At 39.9% G+C, this 21,233-nt stretch overlaps 2 protein-coding genes across 2 annotated transcripts in view; both read right to left on the reverse strand.

Annotated features, from left to right (window-relative positions):
- Positions 1–1,123, reverse strand: part of LOC117265781 (beta-1,4-galactosyltransferase 3) — a 28,424-nt gene extending 27,301 nt beyond the window's left edge. The window contains exon 1 of the mRNA XM_033640476.2: positions 965–1,123. The gene's annotated coding sequence lies outside the window, so the exon portion shown is untranslated. The remainder of the gene's footprint in view (positions 1–964) is intronic.
- A 4,998-nt stretch (positions 1,124–6,121) lies between these two features.
- Positions 6,122–17,061, reverse strand: psmc4 (proteasome 26S subunit, ATPase 4). Its single transcript, XM_033639640.2, has 11 exons — positions 16,943–17,061; positions 16,197–16,295; positions 13,135–13,321; positions 12,268–12,414; positions 11,870–11,979; positions 11,654–11,747; positions 10,168–10,335; positions 9,888–9,964; positions 7,920–8,088; positions 6,742–6,797; positions 6,122–6,579 (listed from the first exon to the last, which is right to left on the reverse strand). The coding sequence occupies exons 1-11, from the start codon at positions 16,973–16,975 to the stop codon at positions 6,466–6,468; spliced, it is 1,254 nt and encodes a 417-aa protein (XP_033495531.1). The 5' UTR covers positions 16,976–17,061; the 3' UTR covers positions 6,122–6,465.
- Between the last annotated feature and the right edge of the window lie 4,172 nt (positions 17,062–21,233).

The following is a 21,233-nucleotide window of genomic DNA, read 5'->3' on the forward strand; positions in this document are numbered from 1 at the left end:
TCTGCTTTCTGCACTGGTCCTTTCATTCCTCAAGAATTGACTCAATCGATCTGACAGTTGAGGGGGGAGGGGCCGCCATGCAGAACCTTTTGTTCTGCTGAGGAGTGTTTACATGAAATCGTAGGGAAATGAATACAGATGTAAGAGCCAGCCTGTGAAACCCGTTTCAGCTTTGAGTCAAGTGACTTAATAAGCATGAAATGGCGAAATCGATGAGTATCTTCGACACTGATATTTCAACAGTGACCGTCACCAGCTTTGGCTATCTCGTGAGTTACGTTAGTTAGCTATTAATACACGCACTGGTGTGCCAACTGCACTTGTCAATAAAGTTACTACGAAACTTTTGACTGTGTCGTCATTTAGCTTCTCGCAGTGACACGGGAACTAGCTAACGTTTACGTGAGAGGCGAGCGAACTTTTAAGTGGTCGCGTTAGCTGAAAGTTGTGAAAACATTTTGGGGAGTGACGTAATTTGAGCTGACCAACTAACATTGGCTTTAACAATGTTGGCTGTGAAGCTACTCGAGACTCCAAACCAATAAAACACACTTTGAATAAACCCAGAGAAATCGTGTGTCTTCCATTGTTTCTGCCACACGTTTAAACCGCCTGTTAACGCTATACATCGCAGTGTTTTGTAACGGCTCTTACTTTTAAGTGAAGCTAACTATCTTTCAGCTGTCGCGTGACCAACATGAACACGTTTACCCAAACTAGAAGATAACATACCACACTTTAAAGACACATAATCCTTTTAACACAACGGTGGAAACCGTTCTCACCCAAACTTCGCTATGACTGCTCCTCGCCAGCTGTGTCTCGGGATAGACGAGCCAAGCCGAGCCGAGCTAGCGGCTGCGGGTGAACTGGCGTTAGTTAGCTGGCTAGCTAGCTAGCAGTCACACACACGGTTCTGCTTTTTGGTTTCTTTAAGCCACGTCTTTAACTGTTTTAGTCTTACCAGAGGTGCTGTTTTAATCCGTTGGCAGACTGAGGAACTGTTAGACGTCGATATCCATGACAGTACCCTCCCTCCCCCGTATTTCCAATATGTTCTGAAGTTGATGCTCTGTGGTCTCTGAGAGCGAATGAGCACAGTCAGTGTCGCACAGCCGTTTTCCCCTCCCCTTCACTGGAAACCCCAAATTACACTTAGCACCTAAAGAGCTGAAATTTCGCTTTCTCCTCACGAGAAAATTATTAGCAAATAATATTCGCATTCTCATAGTTAATTGCAGTGGTAGTGGCTCTGCCACTGTAATCTTTTTTTCCATGGGCTCAGCTGTGGTGGTACTACTTTAATAAGCGGTATAACTTCCGTCTATAAGATAACATCAGTGGGTAGTGTTAGGCCCATATATTCCACAGTGACTCTGACAACTCATTTTTCTCTGTAAACATATCTCTAAAGGTGCTATTGACGTGAAATTTTCACCAGACGTTGGTAACAGCCCAAGTATTCAATTCATACAAAGAAACCAAAACAAATAACCTCAGAAATTAACTTATGTGTAATAATGTGAAATGACACAGGTATAAAGTATTGAATACGCTTACTTAAATTTATTTAATGCTTCTTACAACCTTTGTTGGTAATGACAGCTTCAAGACGCCTCCTGTATGGAGAAACTAGTGGCATGTATTGCTCAGGTGCAAACAGTCTTCAAATCTTGAAGGTACCGTGGGCCTATTCATGAACTCAGATCTTTAGGTCTTTACATAGATTTTCAATTGGATTCAAGACAGGTGATTAGCTGGGCCATTCTAGCAGCTTTATTTTCTTTTTAAAGTTTCCTTGGCCTTGTCTTCAAATCCTCAAATCCTCTTCATTAACTCTGAAATGTAGTTCTTTCCATAGATTTTCAATTGGATTCAAGTCAGCTGATTGGATGGGCCATTCTAGCAGCTTTATTTTCTTTCTCCGAAACCAGCTGAGAGTTTCCTCGGCGGTGTGTTTGATATCATTGTCTTGCTGAAATGTCCACCCTCGTGTCGTCTTCATCATCCTGGTAGATGGATGCAGTTTTTTTTTTATCAAGAATGTCTCAGTACATTTTCCATTCATCCTTCCTTCAATTATATGAAGTTTGCCAGTACCATTTGCTGAAAAACAGCCCCACACTATGATGTTGCCACCTCCAAACTTCACTGTTGGTATGGTGTTTTTGGGGTGATGTGCAGTGCTATTTGTCCATATAGAGAAAGAAAATAAAGCTGCTAGAATGGCCCATCCAATCAGCTGATGTGAATCCAATTGAACATCTATGGAAAGAACTGCAGTTTAGAGTTCATGAAGAAGATTTGAAGACTGTGTGGAAGAATGGGTCAAAATCACACCTGAGCAATGCATGCAACTAGTTTCTCCATACAGGAGGCATCTTGAAGCTGTCATTACCAACAAAGGCTTTTGTACGAATTATTAAATAAATTTCAGTAAGCGTGTTTGATACTTTTTACCTGCGTCATTTCACATTATTACACAAAACTTAATGTCTGAACTTATTTGTTTTGGTTTCATTGTATGTATGGATTACTTGGGTTGTTACCAACATCTGGTGAAAATTTCATGTCAATAGCACCTTTAGAAATATGTTTACTGAGAAAAATTGTGATGTGTTCAATACTTATTTTCCCTGCTGTATATGGGATATACCCTTTCCCCAACCATTTACATTATGCCCACTTAAAAGCCAAAAAGCCACTGTAATGTCAAGGAAAGTGTGCCAACTTCCTTCTTCCCACACATATCTCATAAGCTAATATCTACACTACCACTACACCATCTGCAAAGCCAACAAACTTTAGATAAAGAGTCATAAAAATGAAGCCCTTAACAGTAAAGGGAGGTTATTACATAGCTATGGTAAAAAGCAAATATATTGAGCCTGTAAAACAGGTGAAAATGAGGACTTTAGACTTACTGGCTGACTTTAAAGACTTTATTTGAGACAGCCTGAAGACTTGATATGACCTGAGACTTTAAAGCCAGAACATGATCCGTCTTAACCTGGGAAAATCCTTGAGAAATGAAAAATGAGACAGCAGCAAGCACGCCTTGAATAGCTGTGCCACATAGTTTGTGTACTTTATGGCTTATTACCCAGAATGTGACTTTAAACAAGGTAAAAATAACAGAACAAATAACTTCCATCTCTACAAATCTTACAACAAACAAAAGCGGACTACGCCATAAACCAGGGGTGTCAAATATACAGCCCAAGGGCCAGAACTGGCCTGCTAAAGGGTCCAATCCGACCCACTGGATGACCTTGCACACCTAATAGTGATGCACTTGTGAAGGCTAAGCGGTGCCAGGTTTCAGGAGCAAGTTAAACATTGAGTCGTTTTCTTCATGTAAAATGCCAATAATACACTTATTTTCTTTCACTTTAGTTTGGTGTGGTGTTGTCAGGATTACTACACACAAGTAGAAATGTATGGATTAATGCATATGTAATGATTGTGAGTAGCAGACTGACTGTGGAACAACTGAGAAATATTATTGAAATTGCATTTATTCTTCTGAAGACATCACAGTCATCTGTTTTGTAAATTGATTATCGTTTTTTAAAAATGTACTTCTTTAAACAATTTGGAGCTATTTATAGGATATTAGGCAAAAGTTTTATGGCTCCAGCCCACCTGTGATCAAGTCAGCCTGAATGTGGCCTATGAACTAAAATGAGTTTGACACCGCTGCCTTAAAATTTAGCTGTTCATGCTTCATTAGACAGTGTCACCACAGTAGGTTAACCTGCAACATGATGATTAACAAAAGTGCTATCAGATGGCACTTGTATTTGTGCATTTATGAAGTCATCATTATTGACAGTGTTTAAATAAAGCCACATGTTCTAGAACAGGACAGAAAAACCCCAAAAGAAAACAAATATTTCACATCTCATACAAGAGATTACATTTCATTCTTAAGGTAAGTACAGCCATTTGCTTCTGATTAATTAATTTCACTGGTCATAATCAGTGGTGGAAAGAAACTAAGTACATATACTCAAGTATACTGTACTTATTTACACTTGCTTTACGGAAGTATTTGCAATTTTTTTGCTACATTATACTTTTACTCTACTGCAATTCAAATGAGTATCTTTTATTTCTTACTTCACCTCATTTATTTGATAGCTTAAGGTACTAGTTAGGTGACTTTGGAGCAAAACGTAAACATGAATGCATAAACAATTATAATCCAATAATAGAAAATGTTATTCTGAAATGGACCATCCTGCTTAATAACTACTTTAACTTTTAGTACTTTACTATATTTTTACAGAGCAGTGTTGCTTTTTACTTCAGTGAAAGATCTGAGTACTTCTTCCTCCTCTGATTATACATACCAGAGGGCAATTTTAAGTTCTGACTTAAGAAAAGCCGAACAAATAATGTATATTATATTCAAAAATACAAAAAAATACTAACCACTTGTGGTTGTCGGTACACTTGATTATTGATCTTGCCTATGTTTTTGTTGGGACAGAATTAGCAAAATGGCTGTCCAACCACCTGTGTACAAGTTGTTTCATCTCAGGCCCTCAGCAGCTCAAACCAGCATGGATGCTTTGGTGTCAGCATTGTGGTGTAGACTCTTGCCTGGACGGTACTACGGACAAAACCACAGGCTGGATCACCTTTTTGCCAGGATGACCCTCTGGCCAGAACTGGTAACCCTGCAGCTCTGTCCCTATTATTTTGACCAGGTCACTTACAGCCTTCCTACCAGAGACCAAGTGAAACACATGTGGGTACCACTACTTTTGATTTCCACTGTGATTTCTACATTAAGTCATATTCAGGGGGGTTCACAGTTTTTCATTGATCCCCAGCCTTTGTTTTAATCTACTTTATAGTTTGGGATGTACAATTGAAACTTAGAATCTCTCCTTATTTTAACTTGAATTAAATGTACTTTATAAAAGTCAAGCTATTCCTGAAAGGACTTTGATCCTTAACCTGTCAATGTAAATCCATAATACTGTGGTCATATTTGCTGTGCTGCTTGGTGTGCATTTGTTGTAGTAACACTGCAGCTTGGGTGCTATAATGAGAGATCTTCCCCCCACTTGTGGTCTAAAGGGAGCACTGCAACCTCAGGCTGCACATCTTCGACTCCTGGGCAGACTTAAAACAAGAGAGGCAGAGAGCCAAAGTGCAGCATGGAAGATGCCATTCAAGCACGAATCGAGAGGCCCGGCCCAGCACTGGCATCACTTTGAGACGACTCTGTCAATTCCAAGATCGAAACACTGGCAGGAGTTTGTCCACAGAACAGTATATTTATTTGCTGTATGGCTACCACAGTTGTCTACAACCTTGAGTTGTCTCATAGCTGTTATTAAAATATGTTATTATAGATGCAAATGTTGAGCATGTGTCTGATGTTTTCTGTGATAAATAACACCTTTACGAGCGTGTTTGACAAATACATCTCAGGTTAGTACCCTTTTTAGTCACACTGATTTTGTACAAGTAATCAATTCCACCTTTAAGGGCAACATTTCCCATCTACCTTGCTTTAAAATGTTACGCGACAGAGTCTGAGTGGGTGAACATCTCGCTGCCAGTAAACACAGCACCACTGCTGAACAGTATAAAAGCTGGGTGGATACGAATGACGCAATGCAAGACCATAGCTGAGGTAACTGTTGAGTCCACAGCTTGGTAACAATAATCACGACTAGGGCTTGTACGATACAGATATTGTCATTATTGATTATTCTGTCAATTTTCTCAATTATTTGTTAAAATTAAGAAATAGTAAAAAATAAATAATAAATGAATTTTCAAAAGCCTTAGTTGACATTCAAATTTCTTCCTTTTGTCTGACCAACAGTCCAAACCCTTAAGATCTAATCCAATTCAATTAATTTAATCTAATTTATTCAATTCAATATCAAGTCACATTTGAGAACCTGGAACCAGAGGGAAGACTTAAAAGCCATTTAACCAATTAATCAAAAAATTAATTACATTTTCTGTTGACCAACTAATCAATAAATAAGACTATTTCCCAACATTCACCTGATAAAGAAGGTCATAACGGTAGCTGTATAATTATCTTCAATCATAAGCCATATATTTCAAGGCAGACAAACAATGACAATCATTTTGTTTTTTATGGAAAACATTTTTAATGGATTTTTTTAGGTAACGTCTTGTTGAGTGAGTACATATAGATACAAATGTTCTCTCCTAGCTACAGTCAGGGCCAGATATTTTTAAGAACCAGCAGAGTGCCTGCACAAAAAACACTCTTTCATATGGTAGTGTGTCACAGACACAGGGCTAATCTGACATTAGGCCTTGTGCCGCAGTGAGTAAATTTAGTCCAAAAATCAATGCAAGTCAGGGACCGCAAATCCACAAAAGACACACTGTAGATACAGACGTAAATCAATAAACTTGTGTGTCTCGACACCTTTTGTTTTTCCGGGATGTATTTTTTCCTCTCTACTTGTAGAACTCGTGCTCCTGCTCGTCCTTTTTGATGACGGTCTTGTAAGCTTTTTCGAAGTCTTTGGCCAGGACGATATACCTGTTCTCACGCACTGCCAACATGCCAGCCTGAGACAGCAGAGGAGGAAATAAACAGAGGGAGGAAATCAAAAAGTGAGTATGTATATTTTTTAACTGTTCTATACACATTTTTCCATTAGTTTTAATTTTCCACAGCTCCAAGAAAGAAAGAGACATGTTTAGAGTTACACAATCAAAGCTCCAACTCACCTCCTGGCAGATGGAGTTGATATCGGCTCCAGAGATCTTGTCTGGCCTGGCCACATCTGTGCATCAGTTAAGGATGACTGAACAACACAGCAATGCCAAAATACAAGCAACAATCATCTGAGTATCTAAACTGTGTTGAAATCTAAAGGAATACTGGAACGATGCAGTGTAAACAGGCTGCAGACTCTCGACACTAACACTGTCTGAATTGCAAATGAACCAGCTGTTGCATATTTTGATTCAAGGTTTCACTGAGTTTTATCTTTGTGATTCTGAGTTCATTTTTTTTGCATGTTTGTCAGTTTTCAGGCTGCACAAACAGTTCAGAACAGCTACGCTGTTGTGCAGCACTGAGTCTGGTGGCATCCACAGAGAGCTTTTATCAGTCAAACAGGAAGCACAACCCCAAGTTTTCCACTACAGAAGATCAAACATTCACAATGAAAAGCACGTCAAACTCAGAGCTATTTCTTAAATGTGATAGTGACGCAGCTACACAAGTGAGGCCAAACATCTGGACAGCAGCAGAGAATTTTCAACAAGAACACAGGAATAGGACTGATGAGTTCCTGCTGTCAGGCTCTGCATTTTGAATAAAAGATAAAATAGTGTGCAAGTCTAAGCTCATATGACTGGACCTGGTTACCAACTGACTGACTCTGCCAAACTTTTAATTGTAGATTTAATACTTAGTACCGTACAAACTGTTTTTAACACAAGCTCTACCCTGCTGTATGGTTTACAGAGGCAACAACCAGTGATTTAGCCAACTTCCCATCATGAGCTAACTATCCAGCTACCCACTCACCTTTTTACCTGCAGACAGATTAAGTATTACACTAACACATGCACCACACACAATACTGCACCCATTTATGCATGTAAACATGGATCAGAAGAAGCCCAAAAGCTTTTGCTTGGGGCAAAAATGTCCTTAAAAATGTTTGTAAGACAGTTTTTGAATACTAGACAACAGCCAGGAGGAGGATGAGAAAGCACTGGCTGTAGTCCAAGACAATAACTCTATGCAAACAACTGTAATATCCCATATGGAAACACACTGCATTTGCTGTATGTAAAGCAAAGGTATTATATTATACTATGCAAATCCATCACACTGTTACACATGCAGACACAAACACACAACCTAACTCGCTGTTACTGAACCAAAAGGATACAGTCCTCCAAGTCGACCTCCTCAGAGAGGTTCATTTTACTGGTGATGGTGGAGAAAACGAGACGTTTCTGCCTGCGGTCGGGCAGGGGGAACTCAATCTTTCTGTCCAGGCGACCAGGACGTAGCAGGGCCGGGTCCAGTGTGTCTGCTCTGTTGGTGGCCATGATCACCTAGGAGGAGTTCAAATGTGAGCATGATGGTATACTGTAAACATATGTGATGTGATGTGATGTGATGTGGGGTGGTTTGGCTTCACACAGAATGTTTGCTTCTGGCTCAGTGAGGGGAAGATAATGAGTCAAACTGAGGCAATGGTTTCACTGATGCTTTGGAACTGGTGGCCAAACAGGGAGAACCTCAGCGGAGAAGACTAAATCACTGCTTAGTGTTTATTTTATCCAGATCACCTGCAAACGGCTGGTTAAGGCTGGCCACATACAACTTTCAGTGGCAAAATACTACAATATTAATATGTTTGAATTATTATGTCACTCCTGAGGTTGCATTAGACTCTCATTTTCTGTCATTCTGACAGTCAGGATTGTAAAAATTCTGTCATAACCTTTTATTACTCTCCATTTTCATTTTTTAAGACGATAACAAGACATATTTAATAGCATTAAAATTTCATTCTTTTAAATAATTAATATACAGAGCAAGTTTATAGATTATGCATGTGGGAGCAGGGGTGTAGTGCTATTTGTTTTTGTGCCACAGTGCAGCTATGACGTGCATGTGCACAGTTAAGTTGTGGCTCGTCTCGGAGGTTATGTAACCACTGTTCCTGTGGTGCTAAGTTTACATACATTTGTCATCTAAAATTAAAAAAATAAAAGGGTGTTTTGCTGCCTTTTTTTCATCTAACTAATTAAACATTTACAGCTATAGGCCGAGAAAAAATAATTTAGTTCACTTTGCTGCTTAAAGGCTACCACTAGCAGCTACTAGCAACTTTTAAGGTGGAATATTTTCTTGCATGTTACTCAATGTATGAGATGTTCTGAATCTATCAACACTCCTAAATATCAATATGACAACCAGGTCATTTGTTTATAATTGTCTTTCTTGCATGACATACGCTTCAGTGATGATTTGATATTCAAGTGCTTGAAAAAAACTCACTTGGAGATAAAAAGTGGTAGGGCGTCGTTCCTGTGCACTCTGCAGCACTACACCACTATTTATAAGGGCATAGACAAAAGATAAACTATAAACAGAGATACCACTTGCTAAGAATGTGGCAAGTTGCCATGATATGCAGCAATATTAACTACCAATGCAATGACTGATGCCAGTTAGACAACACAGCACAAAAAGGACAGGTGTGTGGATTACTCTAAGTAACAGTAAATTACCCACAATGTTCTGATCTGTCAAAATGATGGACAACCTTCAGATTTTTCTGGTAAGTATTCAGTCAGTGACAAAAAAATATTCAGTTAACCCAACCTCTGTGTTACTCTTTGCATTGTCACTGCTATTTTACCAGTAGAAACAGAGTATGTCTGGCATAAAATAGCACACAGAGAACTGCATTTGCTTTGTTTATAGTGTGACAGGACACAAAGCTACAGCTCTTCATCTAACAGGATTTGTCAATGAAATATGTGAAGTGTCTGCCCCCCCAAAAAACCCTTGGAAAATTTAATTCTTCATGGAAAAAAACAGTTCCTTTAAATACGCAGACACCTTCTTTATATACTGAGGGCACTCTTTGTGCAAGTTTGAGCTGCATTTGCTTATCAGCAACATGTCTATTTTAGGTTTTGAAGGTTGAGAACAAACACTCTGGGTGCTTTCTGAGCTGAATGAATGGACACAGGGCACAGTGAAAATGGCTGGGTGAATGAATAGCTGGTTTTGACAGTGCTCAAGTGCCATCACTGACCCTACAAGTCAGTACACACAGAGCTGGAGGAGTCACAAGGGAAAAGTTTAGAGCTTCCTCAGACAGGTGAACTTCGCTTACCTTGACATTGACGTTCTGGTCAAAACCGTCCATTTGATTAAGAAGCTCAAGTAGGATTCTCTGCACCTCCCTATCAGCTGCAGACGAAAACAAGGTCACAGGGTTCATTTCTTACCATGATGTTACTGCATTTACAAGGATGTGATCAACAAAACAAACTTCTTAAAATGAGAACCTTAACTTCAGTAACAAAAACTATTGTAATGTTTGTCCCTGATAAACTGAAATCTATAATAGTTTGTATACAGCAAGTCGACACGTGAGCCACTCATGTTAATACCTCCAGTCTGTGCATCAAAACGCTTTGTGGCGATGGCGTCAATCTCATCAATGAAGATGATGGCTGGAGCATTTTCCTTCGCCAGCCGGAAGACATCACGTACCATACGAGGGCCTTCACCCAAATACTTCTGCACAAACTCAGAGCCAACCACACGGATGAACGCCGCTGTGGACAGAGAGATTAAAACAAAGATGAATTCTTCTATTTATTGTATATACTCGTTATCAACAATTGAGGAAAAAAAAACGTATCAGGACAGGTTTCCTTCCATTTAATTTAAATAGACAGTCTTTTAAGTGTCAAAGACATACAAAATCCTCTTGCTGTGGACAGAGGACACATTTTGCCCACTGGAAACTTTCCATTTCCATTTTAAAAATAAGTGACATTTCAAACATTTCTGAATAACACTGTAAGAACACTGAACAAAAACTTTTCCAAAAGACAACAGGTTACTAACTCACACACACCAATCAACTTGGGCCTTTCCGAAACCACCCCCTACACACTTCCACTCCATTGCCACGTTCAAGCAAAGTATCTGCCACATTGAGTATCGCCCAGACCAACTAGTGAGAAGTGGAAGTGGGTTATAAAACCCTCAAACAGCGAGCCTGCACCTATGACGACTTACTGACCACGTGCAACGCAGAACTGTGTTCGTCATGGAAGACGCTCCACACAAATCCACGTCACTACCCTGAAGAATGTAAACTGTTGAAACTAGGATAGACATTTAATATTGTCAAAGAGATGTTAACATCTTAAACGCTGCACTGTATTTAGGATCAACTATGCACCTCTCTGGTCTCTATAAAACTGTACTCTTGTTTATTTTATAGTAAAGTTTAACAGGAAATGTTGCAAAAACCGAGCAGCTTCTAAACATCAGAGTGAAAACGAGATGTTAACAAAAGTAAAAAGAAATGTGGAGTAAATAGCAGCACAAATCAAATAAAAGTAATTCAAATACATATGAAGAACATTATATGAGAGTAATTTCACTTCTCTCCATGGCTACCAAATATAACAACAGAACAGCTCCTTTTTCAGCTGCAGAGAAGGAAGTGTGTCCCAAAGCTTGGCACTGTACTTACACCCTACACCTTGATATAGGGTGCGAACTGGGAGTGGGTAGGTTCCGGTTTTGGAAAGGCCCCTTGCTGTTCTTCCCTCAGTGCATGTTGCTAGCGTTACAAATTTCACATCACGTGCATCAATCTACATACCGTGTATTCTGCATGTGGCTGCGTGCACAAGACTATTACTGCGACAGTTCAGGACAAACACACCAACCCTTACAGCCCTAGCTGATATTACTTATACTCAGCAGTAATCTGTGTTGTTTTAAGTAATGACATAGTGTATGTTTAAGTGTTTGCATCCATACGAAAAAGAGGGAAATGGCTTTCTGTCTAGTTTGGTATAAAACACGACATCTTCTTACATTAACACACACAAGTCTCTTATAGGTGGGAATTACCTGTGGTGTGGTGTGCCACAGCCTTGGCCAACATGGTCTTACCACAACCCGGAGGTCCGTACATAAGGACACCCCTGGGTGGGTCAATGCCAATCTGAGAAAGGAGACAGACCAGAGTTATTATCTAGCACAAGTTTTTGAGAGAGCCAAAGTTCACTCCATGAAAAATATGTTTTGTCCATGGAAAAAAAGTCACATTTCTCTTTAATATCTGACCTGTTTGTAGAGCTCAAAGTGTGTGAGTGGCAGCTCTACAGCTTCTCGGACTTCCTGCTTCTGGATGTCCATACCACCAATGTCAGCATACATGACGTCTGGCTTTTGGTCTGGGAGCAGAAACACAGTGACAAGGACAGTTAGCTTCTTTTCAAACTGTAGACTTTATACAAGAACTCTGACAGTCTATAACAACTTAAAGAAAATGGCATCTGTAGATTTTTAACAGATATAATGAATAGACAACTGATCAGGATTCCAGCTTGCCTGATAGTGGAAATCATGAATACAATATTCTGTGAAACTAGTAGAAAAATGTCTCCATATGTGACCATGGACGTCTTTGTTGAGGAGCTATTAAAACAGGCCCAGAAAGCTTCTGTGAGAGAGTCTTTTACCTGATGTCAGCATCATGATACTGCTGTCAGCTTCAGGAGGGAGCACATCCACCAGCGCGTTGCTGTGCTTGTGCAAGGCCACTGAGGCGTTGGGCTTCAGCAGCTCTCTGTCGATGGTGCTCAGGATGCGCACATAGTAGTTGGACCCTGAAAACAGAGCAAAGATGAATAAATGGAGAAAGAACACAGGAACAGAACTCATTACACATTTACAACATGTACTTCACACTAAATAATTAAAATTTCACAGCACACAGTACATCTCCTCTAGGTTCTCTCTCAAGACTCTGAAAGCTGAACATGATAAAGCATTCAAATATACAGCATGTACGCATCATCTGCCATTTCATTAATATTTAATTCTCTGCTTTATCTATCTATTTATTTATTTATTTATTTATTTATTTTCACAGTCATTATTTCAAGGTTTGAATGCATACTTTTTTGTTCTCTGTTTATCTCTTGGAATTTTAAGACTAGTGAGAACTGAACTGTTCCTTAGTGCAGAAATTACCGCCTTAATATTGAGCTTGACTTGAACCAAAACTTAAGCCACAGTATAAAAAGTCTGTGAAACACACAGGAGGAAACAACAGATTCTATGTCAGTGTTTTAGGGCAAACTAGAGAGCAGGTGTAACCTCTCATCTCTACTACTGAAAAGCCTTCAGGGCCAAATATTGAAGCCAAATGTGGTATTGACATATTCTCAGTCAGAAATTTCCCATAGGTCTTAAATAGACTGTATGATCATCGTTTATGAGCACACCTGTCCATGTTTGTATTACTCAAAACTATTATTGGCAGCACAGTATTATTTTACTCTGTATAGGTATCTTACATTGTGCCATTTTGCTTTTAATGTTACCTGTAGTGGAGCCAACAATGGCTGTATTCTGGTCAACAGCTTCCAGGAACTGGCCAATGACAAGTGGAATGCTCTGTATCCTCTTCACCTCCTCCTGAGCATGGAGAAACTCTTTCTTCAGGTTCTTCTGTTCATCTTTGATGTACTCCTCCTGCACCTCCAGGAACTCCAGCTCCTGCTGCAGCTTCTAAAAACCCATAAAGCAAACAGGGCTGTAGTAAGAAGGGTGAGAGCCTACTGAGGCTGAAAGAACCATTAATCTGCTTGTGTGTGGACATAGACAGTTGAAGAACTACTAAAACACAAACATTTAAGAACAAACATTTTGTAATCCCTTTTGGGGAAAAAAAGAATACAGCTGAAACTGTTTTCACTTTAAAGGCCTTAAGCTTGAATACAATCTGATTCCCAACTGGTCCAGCCACGGGGTCCAGATTTTTCTTTAGTCATTTGTTCAAGGTCCACACCGCTCAGTGAATTCAGCACCATACTTGCATTTGGCCATGTTATTGAGTTAGTTAGCTGTCTCTGTCATGTAGCTGTCCGTTAGTCATTCACCCTACAGCAGGGAATGGTACTTCAATGTCAAAGTTCTGAACGGGAAATTCACTGTACTTCAAAATAAAGTGTTTTTTTTTTTTTCCGCAAACTTGACATGTTCACGAGTCACTTGCAGTCCATTCAGAATGGACCAGGACCCACCAGTTGGTGACCACTGTCCTTAAATATATATTATGTTCCAAGGTCTGAATTTTAATCAGCCAATATAAACTGCTGAGATGGTAAATTTGATTGCAGGAGCCTGTTGCACAACTCCATCCGTACAGTATGTAAAATACGCTCTGGTGAAGCACCATGTAGTGTGCACCTGGTTATACTGAAAGCATCAAATTGCATAAGAGTCTTTCTGTGAGGCAGCCCTAAATATACGTAGGGTCGCAAGTTTCTAGGTAAACTATCAAGTTATTATTTTCTTTCACTCTTGATAAGTAATTTATTCTAGTTCACTTTACAGGCGCACAAAAAAAGGTAATGTCAGAAACCGCCTATGTTTAAAAATGTTCAAAGTTAAAAGAAGAAGGAAGGTACAGTACAGGCCAAAAGTTTGGACACACCTTCTCATTCAATGCATTTTCTTTATTTTCATGACTATTTACATTGTAGATTCTCACTGAAGGCATCAAAACTATGAATGAACACATGTGGAGTTATGTACCTAACAAAAAAAAGTGAAATAACTGAAAACATGTTTTATATTCTAGTTTCTTCAAAATAGCCACCCTTTGCTCTGATTACTGCTTTGCACACTCTTGGCATTCTCTCCATGAGCTTCAAGAGGTAGTCACCTGAAATGGTTTCCACTTCACAGGTGTGCCTTATCAGGGTTAATTAGTGGAATTTCTTGCTTTATCAATGGGGTTGGGACCATCAGTTGTGTTGTGCAGAAGTCAGGTTAATACACAGCCGACAGCCCTATTGGACAACTGTTAAAATTCATATTATGGCAAGAACCAATCAGCTAACTAAAGAAAAACGAGTGGCCATCATTACTTTAAGAAATGAAGGTCAGTCAGTCCGGAAAATTGCAAAAACTTTAAATGTGTCCCCAAGTGGAGTCGCAAAAACCATCAAGCGCTACAACGAAACTGGCACACATGAGGACCGACCCAGGAAAGGAAGACCAAGAGTCACCTCTGCTTCTGAGGATAAGTTCATCCGAGTCACCAGCCTCAGAAATCGCAAGTTAACAGCAGCTCAGATCAGAGAGCAGATGAATGCCACACAGAGTTCTAGCAGCAGACCCATCTCTAGAACAACTGTTAAGAGGAGACTGCGCCAATCAGGCCTTCATGGTCAAATAGCTGCTAGGAAACCACTGCTAAGGAGAGGCAACAAGCAGAAGAGATTTGTTTGGGCCAAGAAACACAAGGAATGGACATTAGACCAGTGGAAATCTGTGCTTTGGTCTGATGAGTCCAAATTTGAGATCTTTGGTTCCAACCGCCGTGTCTTTGTGAGACGCAGAAAAGGTGAACGGATGGATTCCACATGCCTGGTTCCCACTGTGAAGCATGGAGGAGGAGGTGTGATGGTGTGGGGGTGTTTTGCTGGTGATACTGTTGGGGATTTATTCAAAATTGAAGGCACACTGAACCAGTATGGCTACCACAGCATCCTGCAGCGACATGCCATCCCATCCGGTTTGCGTTTAGTTGGACGATGATTTATTTTTCAACAGGACAATGACCCCAAACACACCTCCAGGCTGTGTAAGGGCTATTTGACCAAGAAGGAGAGTGATGGAGTGCTGCGGCAGATGACCTGGCCTCCACAGTCACCGGACCTGAACCCAATCGAGATGGTTTGGGGTGAGCTGGACCGCAGAGTGAAGGCAAAGGGGCCAACAAGTGCTAAACACCTCTGGGAACTCCTTCAAGACTGTTGGAAAACCATTTCAGGTGACTACCTCTTGAAGCTCATCGAGAGAATGCCAAGAGTGTGCAAAGCAGTAATCAGAGCAAAGGGTGGCTATTTTGAAGAAACTAGAATATAAAACATGTTTTCAGTTATTTCACCTTTTTTTGTTAAGTACATAACTCCACGTGTTCATTCATAGTTTTGATGCCTTCAGTGAGAATCTACAATGTAAATAGTCATGAAAATAAAGAAAACGCATTGAATGAGAAGGTGTGTCCAAACTTTTGGCCTGTACTGTATATCTTAGATAAACCTTGTGTAAATGTAGCATGTGTGTAATGTATTGCTATTCCTCTGTAATTATATCCCAATAAACAGCCATAATTGACATTTTGTGTCACTTAATACCATCATGTAAATCACTGAAAAATCAAATGGTATGGGCAGCCTTTCAGAAGATTGAAACTACTGTAATTTCACGTGCATACTTTAATTGTCCATGATATATATTTGTCATTATTGGAATACGTTGTACTTTAAATTTAGGCAGAGGTCTGAAAACTGATGTTTCAACCACCAGCCCCTCACACATAAACACTGGACTCTATTATGGTAAAACACAACTGTATTAACAGATATCAGACCTTGTATCTGCTGTAAAGGTCCTCAAGATCTTCTGGTTCAGGTGCCAGGAAGGACAGACCCGTCTGGGGTCTGGAGGTCAGTATTGCCGGCATGTCTTCCTGTGGATGTCACAACATCAAAAAACATTTAGCATGAACAAACTGCAAAATTTAACATCACACAACAGTGAAAAGCTTGCGCTGCAGTTCACCCAAACAACCTGAAAACATATATTTAAGATACAGACGACTTTTGGGTTCACATCAGGGGACAGCAGAAGTGTAACTTCACAGATAAAACTAATGTATGCTCGGTTATTACCTGACACCTCACAGAGACAAACACTACCTTAGCTAAACTTAGCTTGCTAACAGCTAGCTAACTTCAACGGCTCGCATAAACAATAACTAGCTATTTAAAGCCGTTTAGGAAGCACCGGACAATGATGGAAACATCATCTAACATCAATCTTTGGTGAATATAGCTTAACCAAACCCTCAGCTACTTTAAGGCAATTTAATTTTCTCGACCTCTTCAAACATCATGCTAACGCTAGCAGCTAACTTGCATGACATAGCACCTACACTGAGTAGAGAATGAATTGGCAGGTTTATGTTTCGGCAGTGCTAACAAGCAAACAAACGGTAATACACTGCGACAAACACTCACAGATAGCCACACTCAAACGCTTACATTTACAAAAGCCTACCACAGAAAGCCTGTCAATTTTAAAAGAAAAACAGGAAACAATCTGACTGATTCATACCGGGCTCTTTTCTACAGCGACGACGTCCTCCATGTTGTTGTTCTTCTTCTACTCTCGGTTTACCAGCGGAACGCAAAAAATACAAGGTGCATACTGCCACCTACCGTTCAAGACTAATTCATTTAAAACCAGCGCCATTTTCTATATGGTCTTGAAAAAGGCAAACCCATCTCCATCATGTTTACTTTTTTTCATTTTTTGTTAGTCACTTGCATCTATAACAACATTATTCATTCATCCATCCATCCATTTCCATCCGCTTACCAGGTGACCCACCCCAGATGTCCCATACCCAGCAATGCTTGCCCCAAGGCGTTCTCAGACCAGATGAGATATGTAATCCCTCCAGCACTTCCTGGGTCTGCCCTGGGTTTGCCCTGGGTCTGCTCCGGGGCCTCCTACCAGTGGGACGTGCCCGGAGAGCTCTAACAGAAGGCACCCAGCAGGCATCCTGATCAGATGCCCAAAACCACCTTAACTGACCTCCTTTGGACACAAAGGAGCAGCGGCTCTACTCGAAGATGCCTCTGATCACTATTTCATAACTATAAATCAGCTATTCTATAAATCAAGTATTCTACAAGTATAAATAAACTATCAAAATTGTTAAATTAAATTAATAATTCCTTAATTTTTTTAAAAATTTTATTTGGTATTTTTTGTACAGATATGTAATGACGACTGCTGAGTAATATGTGTGTTGATGTTATCCAATGTCATGTCTCTGATCATGTGACAAGACCATACGTGCACGATAGCATGCACTAGGGTCCAATATAATAGCATGCACTAGGGCCCATCATCACTACTTTACAGCACTGCTTCACACCACTGCTTCGCATCAGCCTTTTGTCGTTTAATCACTATGGTTTCATATACCAAATATTGGAATTTTTGTTGAGATGTGATTTTCAGATTTCTAAACTGCTGATCAAGCTGTCAGATTTCCATAAACAGATATTGTATTACTGGAAAGTGACATTCAACAATTTCAACACGCATGGCTCCACCTTGTGTAATAGAAGAACAATTACAGCTAATAGAGAGACTTATTAAAGTGAGTGATTTGAGGAAAAGTTTTATGGGATGTTGATTTGACAGAGGAACATGGCCATTTTACACAGCTCAGTTCAGTTTTGGAAAAGTTTGACTCAAAGATGGTATCTTCATACTTTTTGCTAAGTCTGAAGAAGAGTATTCAGCACAAAACTTTACTAATCTTTTTGTCTAGCACCTGCCTTAAATGTTTTTTGGATGTGCACCACTGCTATGTTTTTCATGTCTTTTTACACATCAGTTATTTGACAGAAAGGGACAGCACAGTGTGGTCTGAGAAAAAACTTTTACTATTCATGACAGTTCCACTGTGATGGGACATCAAATCCATCATCTTGTGGGTCCTGTACTCCACAGTGAACATCACTCTGTGTAAATCCACATAAACCTGTACACCGGCGTGCCCCAAACTGTACATAGGCCTACTTTACAGCATACACAGTAACATATAGGTTATGGAACTGCAGTGTGTCCTGTTTATTAGTAAAAACACAAATGTACCTTACAGATATAAACTATACCATTTGCAGATACTCATTTTGTCATCACCTGTATCCCTCCAGTGTTAGTATTATATGATCATTTTGAAATGAATAGGAAAATCCATTCTACTTCCTTTAAAACACAAGATAAAACATATCTATTCAAATGTGCCTGTAAAGTTGCCTGCATTGAAGGTCAGTCAAGTGTACATTTAAAAAAGTCACTGGTAAGATAATAAAGTAAGTTATTTTCTCATTTGGAAAAAAAAGCAGTGAGAAAGTAAGAATGATTGATAACTGTAGACTATACACTTTTTGTTGTGGTATTTTTACTGCTGCTCCACATAGGCCTATTGTGCACCTATGCTGACCTCATAATCACCATAAAGATGTCAGTTAATGCCTGTGTGTGTCCTCCCCCACAACTCGCAACAGATTTATGACTTTTTTGCATATTGTTTCTGAGTGTTTTGAAATGTTCTTTTCATGTACAGTACAGGCCAAAAGTTTGGACACACCTTCTCATTCAATGCGTTTTCTTTATTTTCATGAGTATTTACATTGTAGATTCTCACTGAAGGCATCAAAACTATGAATGAACACATGTGGAGTTATGTACTTAACAAAAAAAGGTGAAATAACTGAAAACATGTTTTATATTCTAGTTTCTTCAAAATAGCCACCCTTTGCTCTGATTACTGCTTTGCACACTCTTGGCATTCTCTCCATGAGCTTCAAGAGGTAGTCACCTGAAATGGTTTTCCAACAGTCTTGAAGGAGTTCCCAGAGGTGTTTAGCACTTGTTGGCCCCTTTGCCTTCACTCTGCGGTCCAGCTCACCCCAAACCATCTCGATTGGGTTCAGGTCCGGTGACTGTGGAGGCCAGGTCATCTGCCGCAGCACTCCATCACTCTCCTTCTTGGTCAAATAGCCCTTACACAGCCTGGAGGTGTGTTTGGGGTCATTGTCCTGTTGAAAAATAAATCATCGTCCAACTAAACGCAAACCGGATGGGATGGCATGTCGCTGCAGGATGCTGTGGTAGCCATGCTGGTTCAGTGTGCCTTCAATTTTGAATAAATCCCCAACAGTGTCACCAGCAAAACACCCCCACACCATCACACCTCCTCCTCCATGCTTCACAGTGGGAACCAGGCATGTGGAATCCATCCGTTCACCTTTTCTGCGTCTCACAAAGACACGGCGGTTGGAACCAAAGATCTCAAATTTGGACTCATCAGACCAAAGCACAGATTTCCACTGGTCTAATGTCCATTCCTTGTGTTTCTTGGCCCAAACAAATCTCTTCAGCTTGTTGCCTCTCCTTAGCAGTGGTTTCCTAGCAGCTATTTGACCATGAAGGCCTGATTGGCGCAGTCTCCTCTTAACAGTTGTTCTAGAGATGGGTCTGCTGCTAGAACTCTGTGTGGCATTCATCTGGTCTCTGATCTGAGCTGCTGTTAACTTGCGATTTCTGAGGCTGGTGACTTGGATGAACTTATCCTCAGAAGCAGAGGTGACTCTTGGTCTTCCTTTCCTGGGTCGGTCCTCATGTGTGCCAGTTTCGTTGTAGCGCTTGATGGTTTTTGCGACTCCACTTGGGGACACATTTAAAGTTTTTGCAATTTTCCGGACTGACTGACCTTCATTTCTTAAAGTAATGATGGCCACTCGTTTTTCTTTAGTTAGCTGATTGGTTCTTGCCATAATATGAATTTTAACAGTTGTCCAATAGGGCTGTCGGCTGTGTATTAACCTGACTTCTGCACAACACAACTGATGGTCCCAACCCCATTGATAAAGCAAGAAATTCCACTAATTAACCCTGATAAGGCACACCTGTGAAGTGGAAACCATTTCAGGTGACTACCTCTTGAAGCTCATGGAGAGAATGCCAAGAGTGTGCAAAGCAGTAATCAGAGCAAAGGGTGGCTATTTTGAAGAAACTAGAATATAAAACATGTTTTCAGTTATTTCACCTTTTTTTGTTAAGTACATAACTCCACATGTGTTCATTCATAGTTTTGATGCCTTCAGTGAGAATCTACAATGTAAATAGTCATGAAAATAAAGAAAACGCATTGAATGAGAAGGTGTGTCCAAACTTTTGGCCTGTACTGTATATCTGCCATATCTAGCCACAAAACACCCCATTTTTTCTCCTTAAGTATGACACTTAAGGCTTAATTTCTCCTTCGCTGAATGACAGTTGCACAGAATCCCTTAAAAGGTTTCCTTAGTTAAGGAAAAACATTAAATCATTTATTGCGTTAAAAGAGATTTTAAAACTGTAAAAGTTTCCATGAAGATTGTGTGTTTGCTTGTTAGATGGTGGAAAAATGGCAGAAGAAAAGAGGACAAGAAGACTGTACTGGTCAGAGGAGGAGAAGATTATACTTCTGGAGGAATACAGTCATAGACAGCACAGACTGCAAAGTAAATTTGATCCTCAAACACCAGAAACAGAAAATGATTATAGGAAGAAACTGCAATGGAAATTAATTCAGTCAAATGTGTAGTGTAAAATCAGAAGTATATTCATTTATTTTCCATTTATTGCCATAATCTCGGTCATGTTGCAGTTAAGATAGAGTCAGAGGTACCTTAGGGTTAAGTATAAGACAAGCACCATAAATACTTAAATGGATTTAAGGAGAAGACCTAAGGAGGTTTTGAGCGACCAATTTTATTCTGAAGAGACCCTAACTAGGACTTTAAGGAAAGTCTCAATTTAAGGTGTTAAATTATATTCT

The sequence above is a fragment of the Epinephelus lanceolatus genome, chromosome 10, assembly GCF_041903045.1.
Source record: "Epinephelus lanceolatus isolate andai-2023 chromosome 10, ASM4190304v1, whole genome shotgun sequence".
NCBI lineage: Eukaryota > Metazoa > Chordata > Actinopteri > Perciformes > Serranidae > Epinephelus > Epinephelus lanceolatus.

Excerpts from the sequence above, each read along its gene's own strand:
- psmc4 (XM_033639640.2), bottom strand. The coding sequence starts at position 16,975 with ATGGAGGACGTCGTCGCTGTAGAAAAGAGCCCG. Across the intron at positions 11,748-11,869 it reads ACTTTGAGCTCTACAAACAG|ATTGGCATTGACCCACCCAG; the intron begins GTCAGATATTAA and ends CTCCTTTCTCAG. Across the intron at positions 6,798-7,919 it reads GGAGGTCGACTTGGAGGACT|ATGTGGCCAGGCCAGACAAG; the intron begins GTATCCTTTTGG and ends ACTGATGCACAG.